General features: G+C 35.4%; 1 protein-coding gene across 8 annotated transcripts in view; it reads left to right on the top strand.

Annotated features, from left to right (window-relative positions):
• AOPEP (aminopeptidase O (putative)) overlaps window positions 1-18,958 on the top strand; it is a 568,440-nt gene that overhangs the window by 152,361 nt on the left and 397,121 nt on the right. For all 8 annotated transcript variants that reach the window (XR_003570208.1, XM_027874398.1, XM_027874399.1 and 5 more), the window contains one exon: window positions 14,039-14,192. Coding sequence is in view for 7 of the 8 variants with exons in the window: in XM_027874398.1 (XP_027730199.1) it covers window positions 14,039-14,192 (154 nt within the window). In the remaining variant the exon portion in view is untranslated. The remainder of the gene's footprint in view (window positions 1-14,038; window positions 14,193-18,958) is intronic.

Raw genomic sequence — 18,958 nt, 5'->3', positions numbered from 1 at the left:
ATAGCAGTCACTGTTACAATTATCTGACAAACGTCTGATATAATTTTTTTCTTAATGGTTACAAAAATTAAAGCCTAATAGCTTTATTTTTCTAAAAATGTTCCAATTTGAGAAAATGGCTTAAAAGCTTTTGGAAATTATGATCTATTTTTAAGGAGGTCAGGGGAGCAGACTTCAAGGTAGGTGGCTTAGAAAGGAGAGTAAGCTGGATGACTGCCCAAGCCTGACAAGTTAGGGGCTGTCATTTCCTTTGGGCCTCTCCCCTGTCATGCCAACACTCTGCTGGTTTTGCTAATGAGCCCTATTCTAACTAAAATGATTCAGTAGGATGATGAGCTACTGGCCTTGAGAGAGTAGAAATGCCAGGTTTATTTTAAGTACAGTGTGTTCTTTTATTTTACAGGTGGTATAGCCAGAGTCCAGAACAAGTAAAGGGGGAAATTTGAAGAAACACACTTTGTTCAGTTTTATTAAGGATGACTTATTTAAAACTAACCCTATTTAAATAGACTCCAAATGGGCTATTCTCCTTGAAAGCATTCATGGTGCCTCCTTCATTTTATTAAAAAAATATATTTTGTTTATATTTGTGTGCGTATGTGTGTGTGTGTTATATGCACACATGCGTGTGCATATATATATAGTCTTTGCATCACAGTCTTTTGGAGAAATCCTCCCACCCTACTCTCAACCCAGCCCCCAGTTAAAGCACCCCCCTCCCCCTTTTTGACCAAGGAAAACAATTCCGGAAAAATATCCCTCATAGTCACCGCATCTAACAAAGAATACATCATTTCTTTTGGATACTTTGCCACTCTTCTGTCATGAGGAAAGTGGTATGTTTCATTTTCAGGACCTTTGGCTTTTCGGTTACTCTGATTTCCTTTTCGTGACCTTTCATTTCTATTGCTTGAGTCATTATGTGTTATTGTTTTTTTGCTCCTGCTTGTTTCAGTCTCAATCAATACATTTGTCTTCCTGTGATTTTCTGTTACTCGTAATTTTCATTTCTTACTGCACAATAATAGTCCATTCTATTAACATATCATAGTTTTATCAGCCACTCATCCACTTTGTTTCTCTATTTTGGTACCACAAAGAGGTTATGAGATTTTAGTGTGGAAAGTTTGTTTCTGTCATTGACTTACTTGGAGTATATGCTTAGTAGTGGGATCTTTGGTCAAAGAGTGTGAACAGTTTAGTCATGTTAATTTCATATTTCCAAATTGATATCCAGAGTAGTTGGCCCAGTTCCACGAATACTGTATCAGTGTGACTTTTGATGGAACTGTGAATTGTGCCAACTATCTTGTCATTTCTTAAGTGAATCACTTTATGTAGTATTAATGCTATACAACTTTAGAATGTTATTCTTGGGTCCACCCAGGCCAGTGGCCTCAATACACATGTGGCAACCATGCCTTCTGTATTCTTTGCCTCTGCCTTCAGAACGGTAATGCAAGCAACAAGGAGAAAGTAATTGCAAAGATGGTATCTAGTACTTCTTATCCAAGGCAACTTAAATCAGCACTCAAGTTTTCTGTATTTATATGGGAAACAGTGGTATGGATTCAATTAAATTGAATGCACCTTTTTAAACTTTGTTTCATTGATTTGTTTTTATATCACATTCATTTCTGAATATATCTCTTCCTTCTTTAACAGAGAACCATATCTTGTAATAAAGATTTTTTTTTAAATGAAAAGCATGGGAAAAAAGTAGTTCAGCAGAACCAAGTCATTGAACCATGTCTTATGGGGCAGTTGCATGGTGCAGTGGGTAGAGCACCAGGCCTGGAGTCAGAAAGACCTGAATTCAGTTGTGCCCTTATCAGCTCTATGAACCTAGGGCAAGTCATTTAACCTCTTTTTGCCTTGGTTTCCTCAATCCTAAAATGGGAACGATAATAGCACTTACCTTTCAGGGTTGTTGTGAGGATCAAATGAGATGATAATTGTGAAATGCTTAGCACAGGGCCTGGCACAGAGCAAGCTCTGTATAAATGTTAGTTGTTGTTGTTGTTGTTGTAATTATTATGATAGCAGTTGTGTTAAATTCAAATAGAAATAGGGACCACCAAACTATATGTAAAGATCACTGTGGATCATGTGTTAACTTAGAAAACCAATTATTAATATTATCTAATATTTTATTGTATTTTTATTGATTTTGTTAACTATTTTCCAATTACACTTTAATCTGGTTCAGGCCACATTCAGGAGTTTTGTGGTCCACATATGGTCAATGAATCATTTGTTTGACACCTCTGCCTCATAGCATATGAAATATTCCACACCTATATTCCCCAGCTCATCTGTGAAGCTAGGGCAGATACATTTTCTCCTTTTCTCTAGAGTCAGGCTTGGTCATTATTATTGGCATTGACTTTTATCTTTTTTTTTTTTTTAACATTGTTAATGTCATACATGTTGCTTTCCTGGTTCTCCTTACTTCACTGTAAATTCACGTAAGTCTTCCCATGCTCCTCTGAATTTTTCATATTTGATGTGTGCCCCAGGTTGTTCCCTAAAGCCATTAACTTTGTTTCTAGGAATTTGCTACCACAAAAGTAGTACTATAAATTTTTTTATCTTTCTGTCTTTGACTTTTTTAAGATACATGCCTAGTAATCATATTTCTCAGTGAGATGGTATAGATGCTTTAGTTACTTCCAAACTGTTTTCCAAAATGGTTGGACCAGTTTACACTTCTAGCAACAGCATGGATATCTTATTAAAACCACTCCTACATTAGTTATCTGTATCTTTTATCATCTTTGCCATTTTGCTAAGAGAGAAATGAAACTTCAGAGTTGTTTTGGTTTCCATTTATCATCTTAGTAATGTAATGACTTGGAGCAGTCTTTTATATATCAGTAGTTTGCAATTCATTTTTTTGGGAGGGGCTAGGCAGTGGGGTTAAGTGACTTGCCCAGGGTCACATAGCTAGTAAATGTCAAGTGTCTGAGGTCGAATTTGAACTCAGATCCTCCTGACTCCAGCTCTGGTGCTTTATCAACACTGCGCCACCTAGCTGACCTGCAATTCATTTTGAAACCTGTCCTTTGACCAGTTATACATTGGGAATGGCTCATACATATTTGTCTTAATTCCATATGTATTTAGAAATAGACATGAATATACACATACATGTAATATCAAGTTCTTATCAGAGATATTTGATGCAAAGATTTTCTCCAAAAAAATGTTTTCGCTTCTTATGCATTCATTGATTTTATTAGTGTAAAAGGTTTTCAAAATAACAAAAGAAAAATTATCATTTATCTTTTATAACCTCCTCTATTCTGTGTTTGTTCCTTAGATTAAATTTTTTAAATATAATACTGTTTGTCATTTTGTTAGAATTTTATTTAAAATATTTATACCTTTGGTGATATTGATCTGTATTTCCCTTTCCTCATTTTGTTTTTCAGCTCTAATTTCTTGTAAAAGAAGTTCTCAGTTCCATATTTTCCATTTTGTTTATCTTTCTGTTCGATTTTTCCAGTTCTGAGAAAATAAAATAATTTCCAAAAATTATTGTGATGTTAGTGTCTTTTGGGATTCACTTACATTTTTCTTTATAAGTTTAGATCCTTTGCCAGGTGGTGCTTTTATATTTACAATTGATATAGTTTATGTTTAGTATTGATATTTTCTATGATTTTTTTAAAGCATAGTTTTCCTATTTTTCTTTCTTGTTATTTGGAATTTTTATTTTTACTTTGCAACAAGGATTGAAACTACAACTTTTTTTGAACCACCTGCTGGTAGTAAATTTTGTTTCAACCTCTCATTTTAAAAAAAATATTTATTTTTAGCATTCTTTAAAATTTTTTTTTGAGTTCTAAATTATCTCCTATTCCACCCCTCCCCCACCTACTGAGAAAATAAGCAAAATGATATCAATTATACATGTGAAATCATTTAAAACATATTTCCAAATTAGCCATATCGCAGACAAAACAAGGAAGACGAAGAAGGCAAGAAAATTATACTTCAGTTTGCACTCAGTTCATCAGATCACTCTCTGGAGGTGGATAGCATTTTTTTTTTTTATCATGAGTCCTTTGGAACTGTCTTGGATCATTGTACTGATCAGAGTAACTAAGTCTTTCACAGTTGATCATTATTACAGCATTGCTGTTATTATGCACAATAATATCTGAGTTCTTATTTCACTTTGCATCAGTTTATATAGGTCCTGCCATATTTTTTCTACTCATGGATGTAAAAAGTAGGTGATTTCTTTTTAATTTTTAGTGACATGATTTAATGGCATATATGTAGGTCATAAATTAATTTATACTTTATTATGTAATATAACATAAGCTGTATCTTTAAATCTAATTCTACTAGGCTGGACAATCCATAAGAAGAAAAGCAAAAAGCAATAATGTTAAAAGAAAGTGTGCTGTCAATACAAGTAAAACATTAATCTCAAAGACAGAATGTGTAAGGGACAACTTAAAAAATATAGGTCTCCCAGAAGAATATGAGAAATCAAAAAACCTGAACAACATAATGCAAGAAATAATACAAGGCAGCTGCCCAGAACTTCTAAAGTTCCTAAACACATAAAAAGTCAATCAGTCAAAACAAAGCCAATCAAAAGACTACATAGATCAACTCCAGAAAAAACAAATTCCTAGACTTCAGACTTGAAGACACATACATAGTGGTTGAATTGAACAATTCCATAGAGATCTAACAAATTTTGAAAGTGACTAGAAGGGGAAAAAAAAACCTTGAAATATAAAGGAAAGGAAATATGAATGACATAAGACTTCTGCACTCACATAAAATGCAGGAGGGAATAGAATAATGTGTTCTAAAGTGCAATGAAGCTCACGATACAACCCAACGTTGATTTACCCTATACATCTAAGCCTAACTATAAATGAAGGGAAAATAATTCCTATAGTCTATCAGGAAGAAGAGGGCCTATAGGACAGTATGTTAGGAGGCAAAGGGAGGGATTAAGGAAAGGGAAAAGAAAGGGAGAAACCTTGTTTTACTGATGGGAGGTGGTATCACTGTTGAATGCTCCTAGGAAATGAAAGGAGATAGAGACCTTATAGTGGGCATTGTTTTCAGGGATTTGGTATACTAATTCTTCCTCAGAAGAAGGGAATCAGAGCTACTAAGAACATCTGATATTCAGAAGGGTGGAAGGGCCTGGGACCAGGGAAGAGATTTTGAGGAAAAGGGAAAAAAATAACCAAGAGGACAGCAAAGCTCAATAACGAAATTCATGATCAAAGGCATGAGAAGATTCCTGCCATGGGGCAATATCCTCTCCATCACCTACTGGAGTTAATATTTCTAAGAGTGAGGCACAACAGAAAAATAGGTGCTGGGAGTAAGATCTACAAGGCAATAACAGAAACTGTTTGGAAGAGATTCTCCAAAGTAGATATCTCAAAAGTTTTAATTCTATGAGAAATACAGAGAATAAAGGACTCTGTTTTTTTCTTTCTCTCTTTTTCTCTTTCTCCTCTTCCTCCCTCCCTCCTCTACACGCCCCCATACATGCACGTGTGGGCGCGCGCACATACACATACTATATATATATATAAAATATATGTATGTATATGTATGTATATATGTGTATATGATGAATCAAAGCATGAAAGTTTAGAATAGATAGAAAGGAAAGATAATTAATGAAGATAATATGAGAAAGACATCCTTTTAGAAAAAGCCACAGAAAATGAAATTTTAAAAATTAGTGAACAAAATAAGTTGAGGGGAAGGAAAAGATGACCAATTCTACTTAAGAAATTCTACTTAATTGCTTAAGTGAAAGGGAAAAAAAAAGAAGGGAAAAATTAAATAACTTGATAAAAGCAAGAAAGAAAAAGGAACTAATAAGCAAAACTCTAAAACCAGAAAAAGGGCCAACTAATAGGGGTAAGAAGTGGGCCTCAAGGGTTAGGAGAAGAGAGCTGGTGGGAATAGGGTCACATAAAAATAGACTAAGTTGAAGTAATTGAAGAGACATAGTACTATGTTTGCAGTGGAAGAGTGGAAAAATTCTATTTGAAAAAATCATTAGAGATAAAGGAAAACATAAACCTAATTCTCATAACTTTAAATGTTAATGGATTAAATAATCCAATAAAATAACAGAGGGACAGATTAGATAAGAAAACAAAATCCTTCTGTCTATTGTTTATAAGAAACATTTAAAAAGGAAGTCATATACAGAATAAAAAATGAAGGGCTAGAAAAAAATTACTATGCATCAAATGAGTTGGAAATATCAGAAGTTGTACTTATGTTATGAGACAAAGCAAAAACAAGCATCCAAAATATAAAAAGGGATAAACAAGGAAACTATAGTATTCTGAAAGGAACCATAGACAACAGACTAACTTGTATGCTTCAAATTCCTTATCATCTAAATTCATAAAGGAAACATTAACTGTGCTATAAGAATCCATAATAGCACAATAGCAACAGGAGAATTCAATGTTTCTCTTTCAGCTTTGGATAAGTCTAACAGAAAGATAAAGGGGAAATTGTATTACTGAAGAAATTCCTGGAGAAACTAGAGCTAAAGGACTTATGGCATTTTCCAAATGGAACTGCTAAAGAATATTTCCTAGCACCACATGAAACTTTTGCAGAAAATTAACCATGTTTTAAGGCATAATAATATTGCAAACAAATGCATTGTAACTGGTTCAGGGACCACAAACAAAAGGCAGACCCAAATGAAGAGTAAACAACTAAATCCTAAATAAAGTGAGTCAAAAAACAGATCATAGAAACAGTTAATAATTAGATGAAAGAAAATAATAATAATAATGAAAAAACATGCTAACATTTCTCATGTAACTAAAGATACCAGGAGGAAAAAAAATCATAACTTTATAAACATACATTAACAAAATAGAAAAATAGAAGATTAATTAACTGAATATTTATTTTTTAAAATTAGAAAGTTGGTGAATAAATAAACATAAAATAAGCACAAAAGAGGAGATATAAAAATTATAGGAGAAATAAATAAACTAGAAACAAAACTTCCCCCATAGAAATGCTAACTAAAACTAAAAGCTATTTCCTTGAAGAGACTGATAAAATTGATAAACCTTTAGCTAATCTGATTAAAAAGAAGAGGACAGAAGATAAAGTTTACAAAATAGGAAATGAGCAATGTGAAATCACAACAAAACAAGAAGAAATAAAAAGAATAATCAGACCCTATTATACAATGTTATAAGCTAACAAAATTGAGAATACAGAAGTAGAATACCTTTTAAATATTCAAAATGACAGAAGGCCAAATATACATTTTAAATAATCTAATCTCAAAGGAGCCAAGATGGTGGAGAAAAGCCAGAAAGTTGCCTGAGCTCTCCCCTGTTTCCCTCAGAAGCAACATTAAATCAAGCCTCTAAATGGATTCTAGAGCAACAGAACCCACAAAAATATGGAATGAAATAATTTTCCAGCTTAAGATAACTTAGAAGGACTTCACAAAAGGTCTGTTTCACTCGGATAAAAGGGAAACAGAGCCCAGTGCAGATGGTGTCTGGGTAAGCCAGCAGGAGGCTCATAGCCGCAGCATAGATCAGCAACTGAGGCCCTGCAGTACTGGCTCAACAGGTCAGTTGCACAGTAGGCCAGCTGTGAGGCTTCCAGCCCCAGCTCAGAAGGCAAATTGCCAGCCCTGGAACCCCCTGGCACAACAGGTGTGACTAGGCTGGGCCACTCCAGTGCAGTGGGCAAGCTGCCAGCACCTGAGGCCCTGATGCAGAAAGCCAGTGACCAGACCCCTGGCCTCAGCACAAGAAGCTTGGGACAGTGCCCTTTGTTTCCCAGGATCAGAGATCAACTTTAAAAGTCATGAAATAGGCCAAAAAAAAAAAAAAAGCAAAAAAATCCCAGAAAATTGCCCTGACCATACAGTGCTATTATGGCAACAAGAAAGATCAAAACACAAACTCAGAAGAGGACAACAATGTCAAAATGCCTACATGCAAAGCCTCAAAGGGGAATATGAATTGTTCTCAAGCCCAAAAAGCCTGCTTGCAAGAAATCAAAAAGGATTTTAAAAACCAAATAAGAGAGGTAGAAGAAAAATTGGGAAAAGAAATGAGAGATATGCAAGAGAGAGTCAACATCTTGGAAACGGAAGGACAAAAATTGACTGAAGAAAACAATTCCTCAAAAAATACAGTTGGCCAAATGAAGAAAAAAATCCTCCAAAGAAACAACTCCTTAAAAAGTAGAACTGGCCAAATGGAAAAGGAGGTACAAAAACTGACTGAAGAAAATAATTCCTTAAAAATTAGAATTGAGCAAGTGGAAATTAATGACTCTATGAGACATCAAGAATCAAACAAAATAAAAGAATGAAAAAATAGAAGAAAACATAAAATACCACATTGGAAAAACAACTGACCTGGAAAATAGATCCAGGAGAGATAATTTAAGAATTATTGGACTGAAAACTATGATCAAAAAAAAAACAAAAAACAAAAAAACCCTTGGACAGTATCTTTCAAGAAATTATCAAGGAAAACTGTCCTTGTATCCTGTTACCAGAGAGTAAAATAGTAATTGAAAGAATCCAGCAATCACCTCTTAAAAGTAATCCCAAAATGAAAACTCTACAGAATATTGTAGCTAAGTTCCAGAATTATGAGGTCAAGGAGAAAATACTGCAAGCAGCCAGAAAGAAACAATTCAAAAATCAAGGAGCCACAGTTGGGATTAAACAGGACTTAGCAGCTTCTACATTAAAGAATTAGAGGGCTTGGAATATGATATTTTGGAAGGCAAGAGGAGATTGGATTGTAACTAGGGATCAACTACCCAGCAAAACTGAGCATAATCTTTCAGGGGGAAAAATAGACATTCAATGAAATAGGGAACTTACAGATTTTTCTGATGAAAAGACTGAAGCTGAACAGAAAATTCAATCTTCAAATACACAACACAAGAGAAGGGTAAAAAGATAAACAGCAAAGAAAAAATGTTATCTAATAAGAGTAAACTGTTTTACATCTCTTCATGGAAAGATGATGCTTATAACTCTTTAGAACTGTATCTCTATTAAGAGAGTTAGAAGGAATATACATAGAGGGCATGGGTATAAGTTGACTTTGATTGATGATACAAAAAAATTAAGGGGTTAAAAATGATTGTACTGGGAGAAGAGTAAAGAGGGAGGCAGAATAGAGTAAATTACACCATATGAAGAGGCCCAAAAGACCTAGTACAGTAGAGGGAAAGAAGTGAGGGGATGAGCATCGTTTGAACCTTACTCATCAAATTTGGCACAAAGAGTGGATAGCATACACACTCAGGTATAGAAATTTATCTTAACCCATAGGGAAGTAGGAAGGGAAAGGGGAAAGAAAAGGGAGGGAGGAGCTGATAGAACAAAGGGCAGAAGTAGGAGGGAAAGGGGAAAGAAAAGGAAGGGTGCCTGATAGAAGGGAGGGCAGATTGAGAGAGGCAGTGGTCAGGAGCAAAACACTAGTGAGGAGGGAAAAGAGTGAAAGAAGAGAGAGAAGTATAAATGGGGAAAATAGGATGGAAGGAAATACAGTTAATAATCATAACTGTAAATGTGAATGGGATGAACTCTCCCATAAAACAGAAGCAGAGAGCAGAGCAGATTAAAAACCAGAATACTGTGATATGTTGTTTACAGGAAATACATGTGAGGCAGAGATATACACAGAGTAAAGGTAAAAGGCCAGAGCAGAATATATTATGCTTTAGGTGAAGTTAGAAAAAAAAAAAGCAGAGGTAGCAATCCTGATCTCAGACGAAGCAAAAGCAGAAATAGATCTAATTAAAAGACACAGCGAAGGAAACTCCATCTTGGTAAAATATACCATAGACAATGAAGTAATATCAGTACTAAACATATGTCCAACAAGTGGTATAATATCCAGATTCTTAGAGGAGAAATAAGTGAGTTACAGCAAGAAATAGATAGCAAAACTATACCAGGAAGGGACTTCAGCCTCCCCCACTCAGAACTAGATAAATCTAACCACAAAATAAACAAGAAATAAATTAAAAAGGTGAATAGAATTTTAGAAAAGTTAGATATGGCAGACCTCTGGAGAAAATTGAATGGAGATAGAAAGGAGTATACCTTTTTCCTCAGTGGTACATGGCACCTACATAAAAATTGACCATGTATTATGGCATAAAAACCTCACAATTAAATCCAGAAAGGCAGAAATATTAAATGCATCCTTTTTAGATCATGATGCAATAAAAATACACGTAATAAAGGCCCATGGAAAGATAAATTAAAAATTAATTAGAAACTAAATAATCTATTAATCCGAAAGAAAGAAAATTATCTAATCCTAATGTGTAGAAACAATCAATAATTCCATCAAAGAGAATGACAATAATGAGACAACATGCCAAAATTTATGGGATGTAGCCAAAACAGTCCTTAGGGGAAATTTTATATCTCTGAATGCTTGTATGAATAAAATAGAGAAAGAGGAGATCAATGAATTGGGCATGAAACTAAAAAAGCTAGAAAAAGAACAAATTAAAAATCCCCAAATAAAAACCAAACTCTGAGAATCAAAGGAGAAATTAATAAAATTGAAAGAAAACTGTTGAACTAATAAATGAAACTAAGAGCTGAACCAATAATGTAGATAAACCTTTGGTTAATTTGATTAAAAAAAAAAGAAAACCAAATTACTAGCATCAAAAATGAAAAGGACGAATTCACCACCAATGAAGAGGGAACTAAAGCAATAATTAAGATCTATTTTGCCCAACTGTATGCCAATAAATCTGACAATCTAAGTGAAATGGATGAATATTTACAAAAATCTAAATTTCCCAGATTAACAGAAGAGGAAGTATAATATTTAAATAACCCCATTTTGAAAAAAGAAATTGAACAAGCCATCAATGAACTCCCTTAGAAAAAAATCTCCCCACCCCAGTGGATTTACAAGTAAATTCTACCAAACATTTAAAGAACAATTAATTCCAATACTCTATAAACTATTTTGAAAAATAGGCGAAGAAGGATTTCTACCAAATTTATTTTATGACACAAATATGGTGCTGATACCTAAACCAGGAAGAGTCAAAACAGAGAAAGAAGATTATACATCAATTTCCCTAATGTATTGATGCAAAAATTTTAAATAAAATATTAGCCAAGATTACAGCACTTTATCTCAAAGATAACACATTGTGACCAGGTGGGATTTATACCACGAATGTAGGGCTGGTCCAATATTAGGGAAACTATCATCATAATTGACCATATCAATAACAAAACTAGTTGAAATCATATGATTATCTCAAAGCTGCAGAAAAAGCTTTTGACAAAATACAGCACCCATTCATATTAATAACACTAAAGAGCATAGGAATAAATGGAGTCTTCCTTAAAATGATGGGTAGCATCTATCTAAAGCCATCAGCAAGCATTACATGCAATGGGGATAAGCTAGAAGCATTTCCAGTAAAATGGAGGGTGAAACAAGGATGCCCATTATTTCCACTCTTATTCAATATTGTACTAGAAATGTTAGCTTTAGTAAGAAGAGAAGAAAAAGAAATTGAAGGAATTAGAATAGGCAGTGAGGAAAGAAAACTATCACTCTTTGCAGATAACATGATGGTATACTTAGAGAATCCTAGAGAATCAACTAAAAAAGCTACTTGAAATAATTAACAACTTTAGCAAAGTTGCAGGATATAAAATAAACCCACAGAAATCATCAGCATTTCTGTATATTACCAACAAAGCACAGCAGCAAGAGATAGAGAAATTCTATTTAAATAATTGTAGACAATATAAAATATTTGGGAGTTACCTGCCAAAACAAACACAGGAACTATATGAACACAATTACAAAACATTTTTTACATAAATAAAGTTAAATCTAAACAATTAGAAAAATATCAATTGCCCATGGGTAGGCCTAGCTAATATAATAAAAATGACAATTCTACCTAAATTAATTTACTTATTTAGTACCATACCAATCAAACTACCAAAAATTATCTTATAGAGCTAGAAAAAATAATAACAAAATTCATCTGGAAGGACAAAAGGTCAAGAATATCAAGCTAATTAATGAAAAATGTGAAGGAAATTGGCCTAGCTATACCAGATCTAAAACTATATTATAAAGCATCAAACCTGTTTGGTACTGGCTAAGAAATATAGTGGTGGATCAGTGTAATAGGTTAGGTACCCAAGACACAGTAGTCAATCACTATAGTAATCTACTGTTTGGTAAACCCAAAGACCCCAGCTTCTGGGATAAGAACTCACTATTTAACAAAAACTGCTGGGAAAACTGGAAAACAATATGGCAGAAAGTAGGTATAGACCAGCATCTTACACTGTATACCAAGATAAGATCAAAATGGGTACATGATTTAGACATAAAAGTTCTTACACAAACATAATCAATGTAACCAAGATTAGAAGGAAAACAGGAAGTTTTTTCTGATAAATGCCTCATTTCTCAAATATATAGAGAACTGAGTCAAATTTATAAGAATACAAGTCATTCCTCAGCTGGTAAATGGTCAAAGGATATCAACAGGAAGTTTTCAGGTGAAGAAATGAAAGCTATCTCAAATTATATGAAAAAAATGCTCTAAATCACTATTGATTAGAGAAATGCAAATTAATCAGATTGGCTAATTGACCATCAGATTGGCCATTGATGAAAAGGAAAACGATAAATGTTGGAGAAGATGTGGAAAAACTGGAACATTCATGTATTGTTGGTGGAGTTGTGAACTAATCCAACCACTTTGGAGAATAACTTGGAACTATGCCCAGAAGACAACCAAACTGTGTGTACCCTTTGATCCAGTAATATCACTACTGGGTCTGTATCCCAAAGAAATCATAAAAAAGGGAAAAGAACCCACATGTACTAAAACATTTATAGCAGCTCTTTTTGTGGTAGCAAAGAATTGGAAATTGAAGGGATGCCTATCAATTGGGAAATGGCTGAATAAGTTGTGGTATGTGAATGTAATGGAATGCTATTGTGCTATAAGAAATGATGAGCAGGCAGACTTCAGAAAAACCTGGAACCACTTACATGAATTGACACAGAGTGAAAATATCAAAAGAGAAAAATCACAAAAAAGAAGCATAACTTGAAAAAAGAGATTCTAGAAGACATTCCCAACCTAGTCTTTTCCAGACATAGGATGTCCAATGCATTTTGCTCATTGCAACTGTTGTCAAAAATTTTCAATGTTGGGGGCAGCTAGGTGGTACAGTGGATAGATCATCGGCCCTGAAGTCAGGAGAACCTGAATTCAAATCTGGCCTCAGACCAAACACTTGATGCTTATTAGCTGTGTGACCCTGGGCAAGTCATTTAACCCCAATTGCCTTAAAAAAAAATCAATGTATTGCTCTGTTATGCAGATTTTTCTTTTTCTTTTTGAATCTTTAAAATATGTGGTATATGTGATGGCTCTCTGGGAGGGAGAATGAGGGGAAAAGTATGGTAATACTCAAAACAAAAGACATTCATAAAGACATTTAAAATGTGAAAAAAAGAACTTTGAAAGATGTAAGAATTTTGATCAATACAATGATCAATCATGATTCCAGAGAACCAAGATGAAGTACCTCCTGACAGAAAGGTGGTGGATTCAGGATGTAGAATTAGGCAAACATTTTTGGCCATGTTCAATTTGGGAATTAGTTTTGCTTGACTATACATATTTATTAAAAAGGTTTTCTTTTTTTTTTAAATTTCCAGTGGGGGTGAAGGGAGAGGGGAGAAAGAGAAAATAAATTGTGTTAATTTAAAAATTAAATTAAATTTTTGAAAAAAGAAAAGGCTTAAGCTTAATAGGTATCTCTGACATCAAGTTGGTAAGCCACTTTGAATCCAAGATAACATCCTTGTAGTTGAAATGAGCTACTTTTATTACTTTGTCATACTAATCTCTTCAACTGTGTTTAATGGAGAAGAAATACAGCTTTTAGGACCATTGTTTGTACTTATGTAACCCAGTGTTCTCTTCGTGTTTGTAGGGCGCTTGAGCTGGAATTACTATGTAACCATGCCAATGCCAGCATCTACCTTCGCAATTGCAGTTGGGTCCTGGAGAGAGGTGAAGCTGGAACCCTGTTCATCAAATGAACTGTCAACTGTGACATCTTTTCCATCTTCCAGGGCAGACTCTAGGTTGGTGCATAGGTTCTTGGTGAATAATACACCCTTGAGGAAATAATATAACCCATTTTTTCCAAGCCATTATGAATGTGAGTCATCATAGCTAAGGAACTCCAACCCAAGGTTTGTTTAATAAGAGCAGGAGAAAATGCCCAGAGCCAAGAGGTGGGGGGAAGGGAAAGAAAAGGAACATTTATTTATTAAGCATCCACTATGTACCAAGTACTGTGCAGAGCACTTTACAAATATTGTCTCATTTGATCCTTACAACAACCCTGAAAGGTAGGTTCTATTATTATCTTCATTTACAGTTGAGAAAACTGAGGCAGACAGAGGTTAAGTGACTTGCCCAGGGTCACTCAGCTAGGAAATATCGGAGGCTAGATTTGAACTCAGGTCCTTCCTGAAATCAGGTCCAATACTATATCCATTGCTTAACCTAGCTACTTAATCTGTATTGTGTGGGGAACAGCAAAGGAGGGCAGTATCACTGGATCAAAGAGTATGTTTGTAGGGGATGTAAGGTGTAACAAGATTGAAGAGATAGGAGGGGTCCAGGCTATGAAGGGCTTTGAATGCCGAACAGAGTGTTTTGTAATTGAATCTTGAGGTGATAGGAAGCCATTGGAGCTTATTAAATGGGGTGTGGAGGGATTGGTGTGACATGGTCACACCTTGCTTTAGCAACATCTGTCTGACAGCTGAGTGGAGGATGAACCAGAGGAAGGAGAGACTTATGGCAGGGAGAATGACCAGCAGACTGTTATCATAGTCCAAGTGTGAGATCTTTCACCAAGGTAGTGGCACTGTCAGAGGAGAAAAGAGAATGTATGTGACATGTTATGAAGGTAAATTTGACAGGACTTGGCAAAAGATTGAATATGGGAAATGAGAGTGAGGAGTTAATAATTATACATAGGTTGCTACCTTGGGTAAATGAAAGGTGGTGATGACCTCAACAGTAATTGGGAATTTAGGAAGAAAGGAGGGTTTGGGGGAAAAGATATTGAGTTCAGTTTTCGGCATACTGAATGTTAGACATCCAGTTCAAGATGTCATGTGGTTAGAAGAAACACAAAGGCTGGATAAATACTTATGAGAATCATTAGGGTAGAGACGATAATTTAATCCTTGAGAGCTGATGAGATCACTATGGACAGAGAAAAGAAAAGGACACAAGACAGAGCCCTAGGGGACATACACCATTAGTAGGTATGACCTGTATGCAGATCCAGCAAAGGAGACTGAGAGCGAGATATATATATGTACATATGTATATATCTATCTCTATAAAGAAATATAGATATATAGGTAGGAAGAAAACCAGAAGAGAGCAGTGTCTCAGAAACCCAGAGGGAAGAGAGTATCAGAGAGAAGAGAATGATCAACATTGTCAAAGGCTGTAGAGGGGTCAAGAAGAATAAGGGTTGAGAAAGGGTCTCTAGATTTGGAAATAAAGAGATCACTAGTAACTTTGGAGAGAGGTAAATAATGAGGGTAATTACTTGAGTGGAGATAGTTAAGAAAAGAGTAAGAGGAAAGGAAATGGAGGCATCTGTTGTAGAAAGACTTCTCAAAGAGTTTAGCCACGAAAAGGAAGATACGAGATGGCAGTTACTGAAGATGGATAGATCAAGTGAGTTTTTTGGGGGGAGAGGGTATTTTTTTTTAATAATATTTTTTCCCCAATTATGTGTAAAAATAATTTTTAATGGCCTTTAAAAAATTTTTGGGTTCCAAATTCACTCCCGTCCTCCTTCCTCTCTCCCCTTCCTAAAATGGTAAGCAATCTGATATAGGTTATACATGTGCAATCATGTAATAAAACATATTTCCATATTAGTCATTTTGTGTGAGAAAATGCAAACCAAAAAAAAAAAAGGAAAGAAAAGAAAAGAAAGAAAGTGAAAAATATACTTTGGTCTGTATTCAGACTCTATCAGTTTTTTTTCTGGAGGTGGATGGCATTTTTCATCATGAGTCCTTTGATACTGTCTTAGATCGTTGTAATGCTCAGAATAGCCAAGCCATTCATAGTGGTTCATTGTATAGTGTTGCTGTTTATGTGTACAATGTTCTGCTGATTCTGCTCACATCACTCCGCATTAGTTCATGTGAGTCTTTCTAGGTTTTTCTGAAATTATCTTGCTCATCATTTCTTATAGCACAATAGTACTCCATTATAATCATATATCACAACTTGTTCATTCATTCCGCAGTTGATGGGCATCCCCCCAATTTCCAATTCTTTGCCACCACAAAAATAGCTGCTTCAAGTGAGGCTTTTTGAGGAAGGGGAAGACACGCGTGTGCTCGCAGGCAATAGAGAAACATCCAGCAGACAGGGAGAGAATGAAGATAAGTAAGAGAGCAGGGATAATAGATGGGACAGTCCTCTGGAGAAGATGAGAAGGAATGGGATCGTTTTTACAAGGGTAGGAGTAAGCCTTGTCAAGGAGGAAGGCCACCTACCTCATCATGTGAGACAGGAGGAGATGGAAATAGAAAGCATCTGAGTGATGTGAGATGAGGAGAAGAGGAGATGAGGGAGCTATCGGATGATGACCCCAATTTCTTAAGTAATATATGAATATAAAGATCTCAGCAGAAATGGGAGGAAGGAGAACCATGAGAGGTTTGAGTAGGGACGGAAAGATTTGGGAAAGCCATTGTGATGGGATAATTGAGTCAATTAATAAGGTGTTAAAGGATTGCCCTGCCACAGTGAAGACCCAGTTGAAATTACGTAACATATGTTAGTAGTATATCCAATCAGCATGGTTTTATGATTTTTTTTTCTGGTTTTGTTCAGAAGTATGTGAGTAGGAACAAAGGTAGTGAGCAGATGATGAGAGTAATCCAAGGCAGAGGCTTGGCAAGGCAAGATCGACGATAGGATAAAGTGCAAAGAAATCAAGAGAAGAGGACAATGTAGAGTTGAACTGGTTCACGAAGGGGTCAAGATGGGCAAGGGAGGAGAGTGTAGTTACTGAAGTGGTGTCTCTCACCCTATAGGCAGGAAGAGGCCAGGAAATAGGACTCTGTGTTTTTGTGTCCATAGCAAGTTCCTTAACTGCAGTGGGTCTCAGTTTCCTCACGTGTAAAATTCACAGGGTCAACTAGATCAGTGAGCCTCTACTTTTTTGTTGTTGTTCAAGTCATTTTTCAGTCATGTCTGACTCTTCATGACCACATTTGGGTTTTTCTTGGCAAAGATGCTGTAGTGGTTTGCCATTTCCATCTCCTGCTCATTTTACAGATGAGGAAACTGAGCCAAATAGGGTTAAATGACTTGCCCAGGATCACACAGCTAGTAAGTGTCTAAGGCTGGAATTGAACTCAGGAAGATGATGAGTCTTCCTGACTTCAGGTCTGGCACTCTATCCGTTTTGCCACCTAGCTGCCTTTTTTTTTTTTTGTAGTGAGGAATTATTTTTAGGTTGACTGGAATGGAAGTGGGAGGTTTTTGCTGATGGAAAAATGTGTGATAGGTGGAGAGGGGGACAGAGGATTGTGTGATTGAAGAGAAAATCATCCTGACAAACTGTAGTGAGTTGTGCATCCTGGCATTTGCTGGGATTTAAAGTTTGGGGACTTGTTCCCTTAACCTACTCTCTCCTAGGAATGCTTAGGGATGCAAGGAGGAAAACACCCCCTATCTCTGGGCATTTATGTCAAGAAAGTAGATGTTCTGTGCAGTCTCGAGCCATAGCTCCTACCTCTCTCACTGCCCTTTGAAATTGGACTGAGTTGTGGCCTTTGATCTGTTGCTCATAGGCCAAAGGAAGAAGGGTAAGGCCTTTGGCCTCATTCTGCTTCTTGTATTTTTCATCCACTTTGTTTTTCTGTCTGGATGGTTGGATTCACCTCTTTTAAATGATTGTATATTTCACCACGGAGATTTTTTAGCATTTGGAGACTTGGTGTAATATTGTTACCATATTAGGTTAGAATTTCAGATATTTTGGGACTATAGAGAAGTGTGGGTATAGCTAAAAGTGGTAGCCCTATAAGCAAATATACGTCCTTGGGTCTTGATTTACTTTAGTTTATCATAGTCAATAAGGCCTAGATGATCCCTAAGGTATATTGTCTAATTTTACCATTATATGACTTGGACTTTCCTTCATTTATTGATTTTCCTCTCTTCACTAAATGTGCACTGTTGTAGTTATGTATAGTTAATATAGTTTACATTTGTTTAGTCCCATTCAAGCTGTATTTCTACTCTGCTTTTCAAAGATCTTCTTTAGAAGTTTCAGGGTGATGGCATATTTTTATTCACAAAATCCTTGATTCTTTGCTACTCTTTCTAACAAAGGTATCCTTTAGTGCCAAGTGTAATGGTGTTTTTGATTATGTTCACATCTGGTCTCCTTTGCCTTGCTCCTCCCACCACTTCACTCCTTCCTAAGACCACCAAATCATTTCATATAAATGTAACTTTTACAGGGAGTCTAATATGCTGCAGGTTTTCTTTTGCCCAAAGTTTTCATCTGGAGTCCAGAAATTTGGCCAGAGTATTTATTGGTCACTGAACTTGTGATCACTGTTCATGTGGATTAAATTTAAAAAAGGACATTTTTTCTCCAAGATGAGCCCCATGAAGTATCTAGCCCACTCTGGCTGAAATAAATCAGTTATAAGGCTGATAAAGTCCAAGCTCTATTTATTTTATTGAATTTTATGAACAGAAATATATATGCACTAACCATCAGGAAATTCTTCTACTATGTTAAACACTGTGACACTTTTAAAAAAACATTTTCTTTACTTTG

Source organism: Vombatus ursinus, unplaced genomic scaffold (assembly GCF_900497805.2).
Source record: "Vombatus ursinus unplaced genomic scaffold, bare-nosed wombat genome assembly UNPS02014807.1, whole genome shotgun sequence".
Classification (NCBI taxonomy): Eukaryota; Metazoa; Chordata; class Mammalia; order Diprotodontia; family Vombatidae; genus Vombatus; species Vombatus ursinus.
The sequence above is the reverse complement of the archived record's forward strand: the minus strand, read 5'-3'. Positions and strand labels throughout refer to the sequence as shown.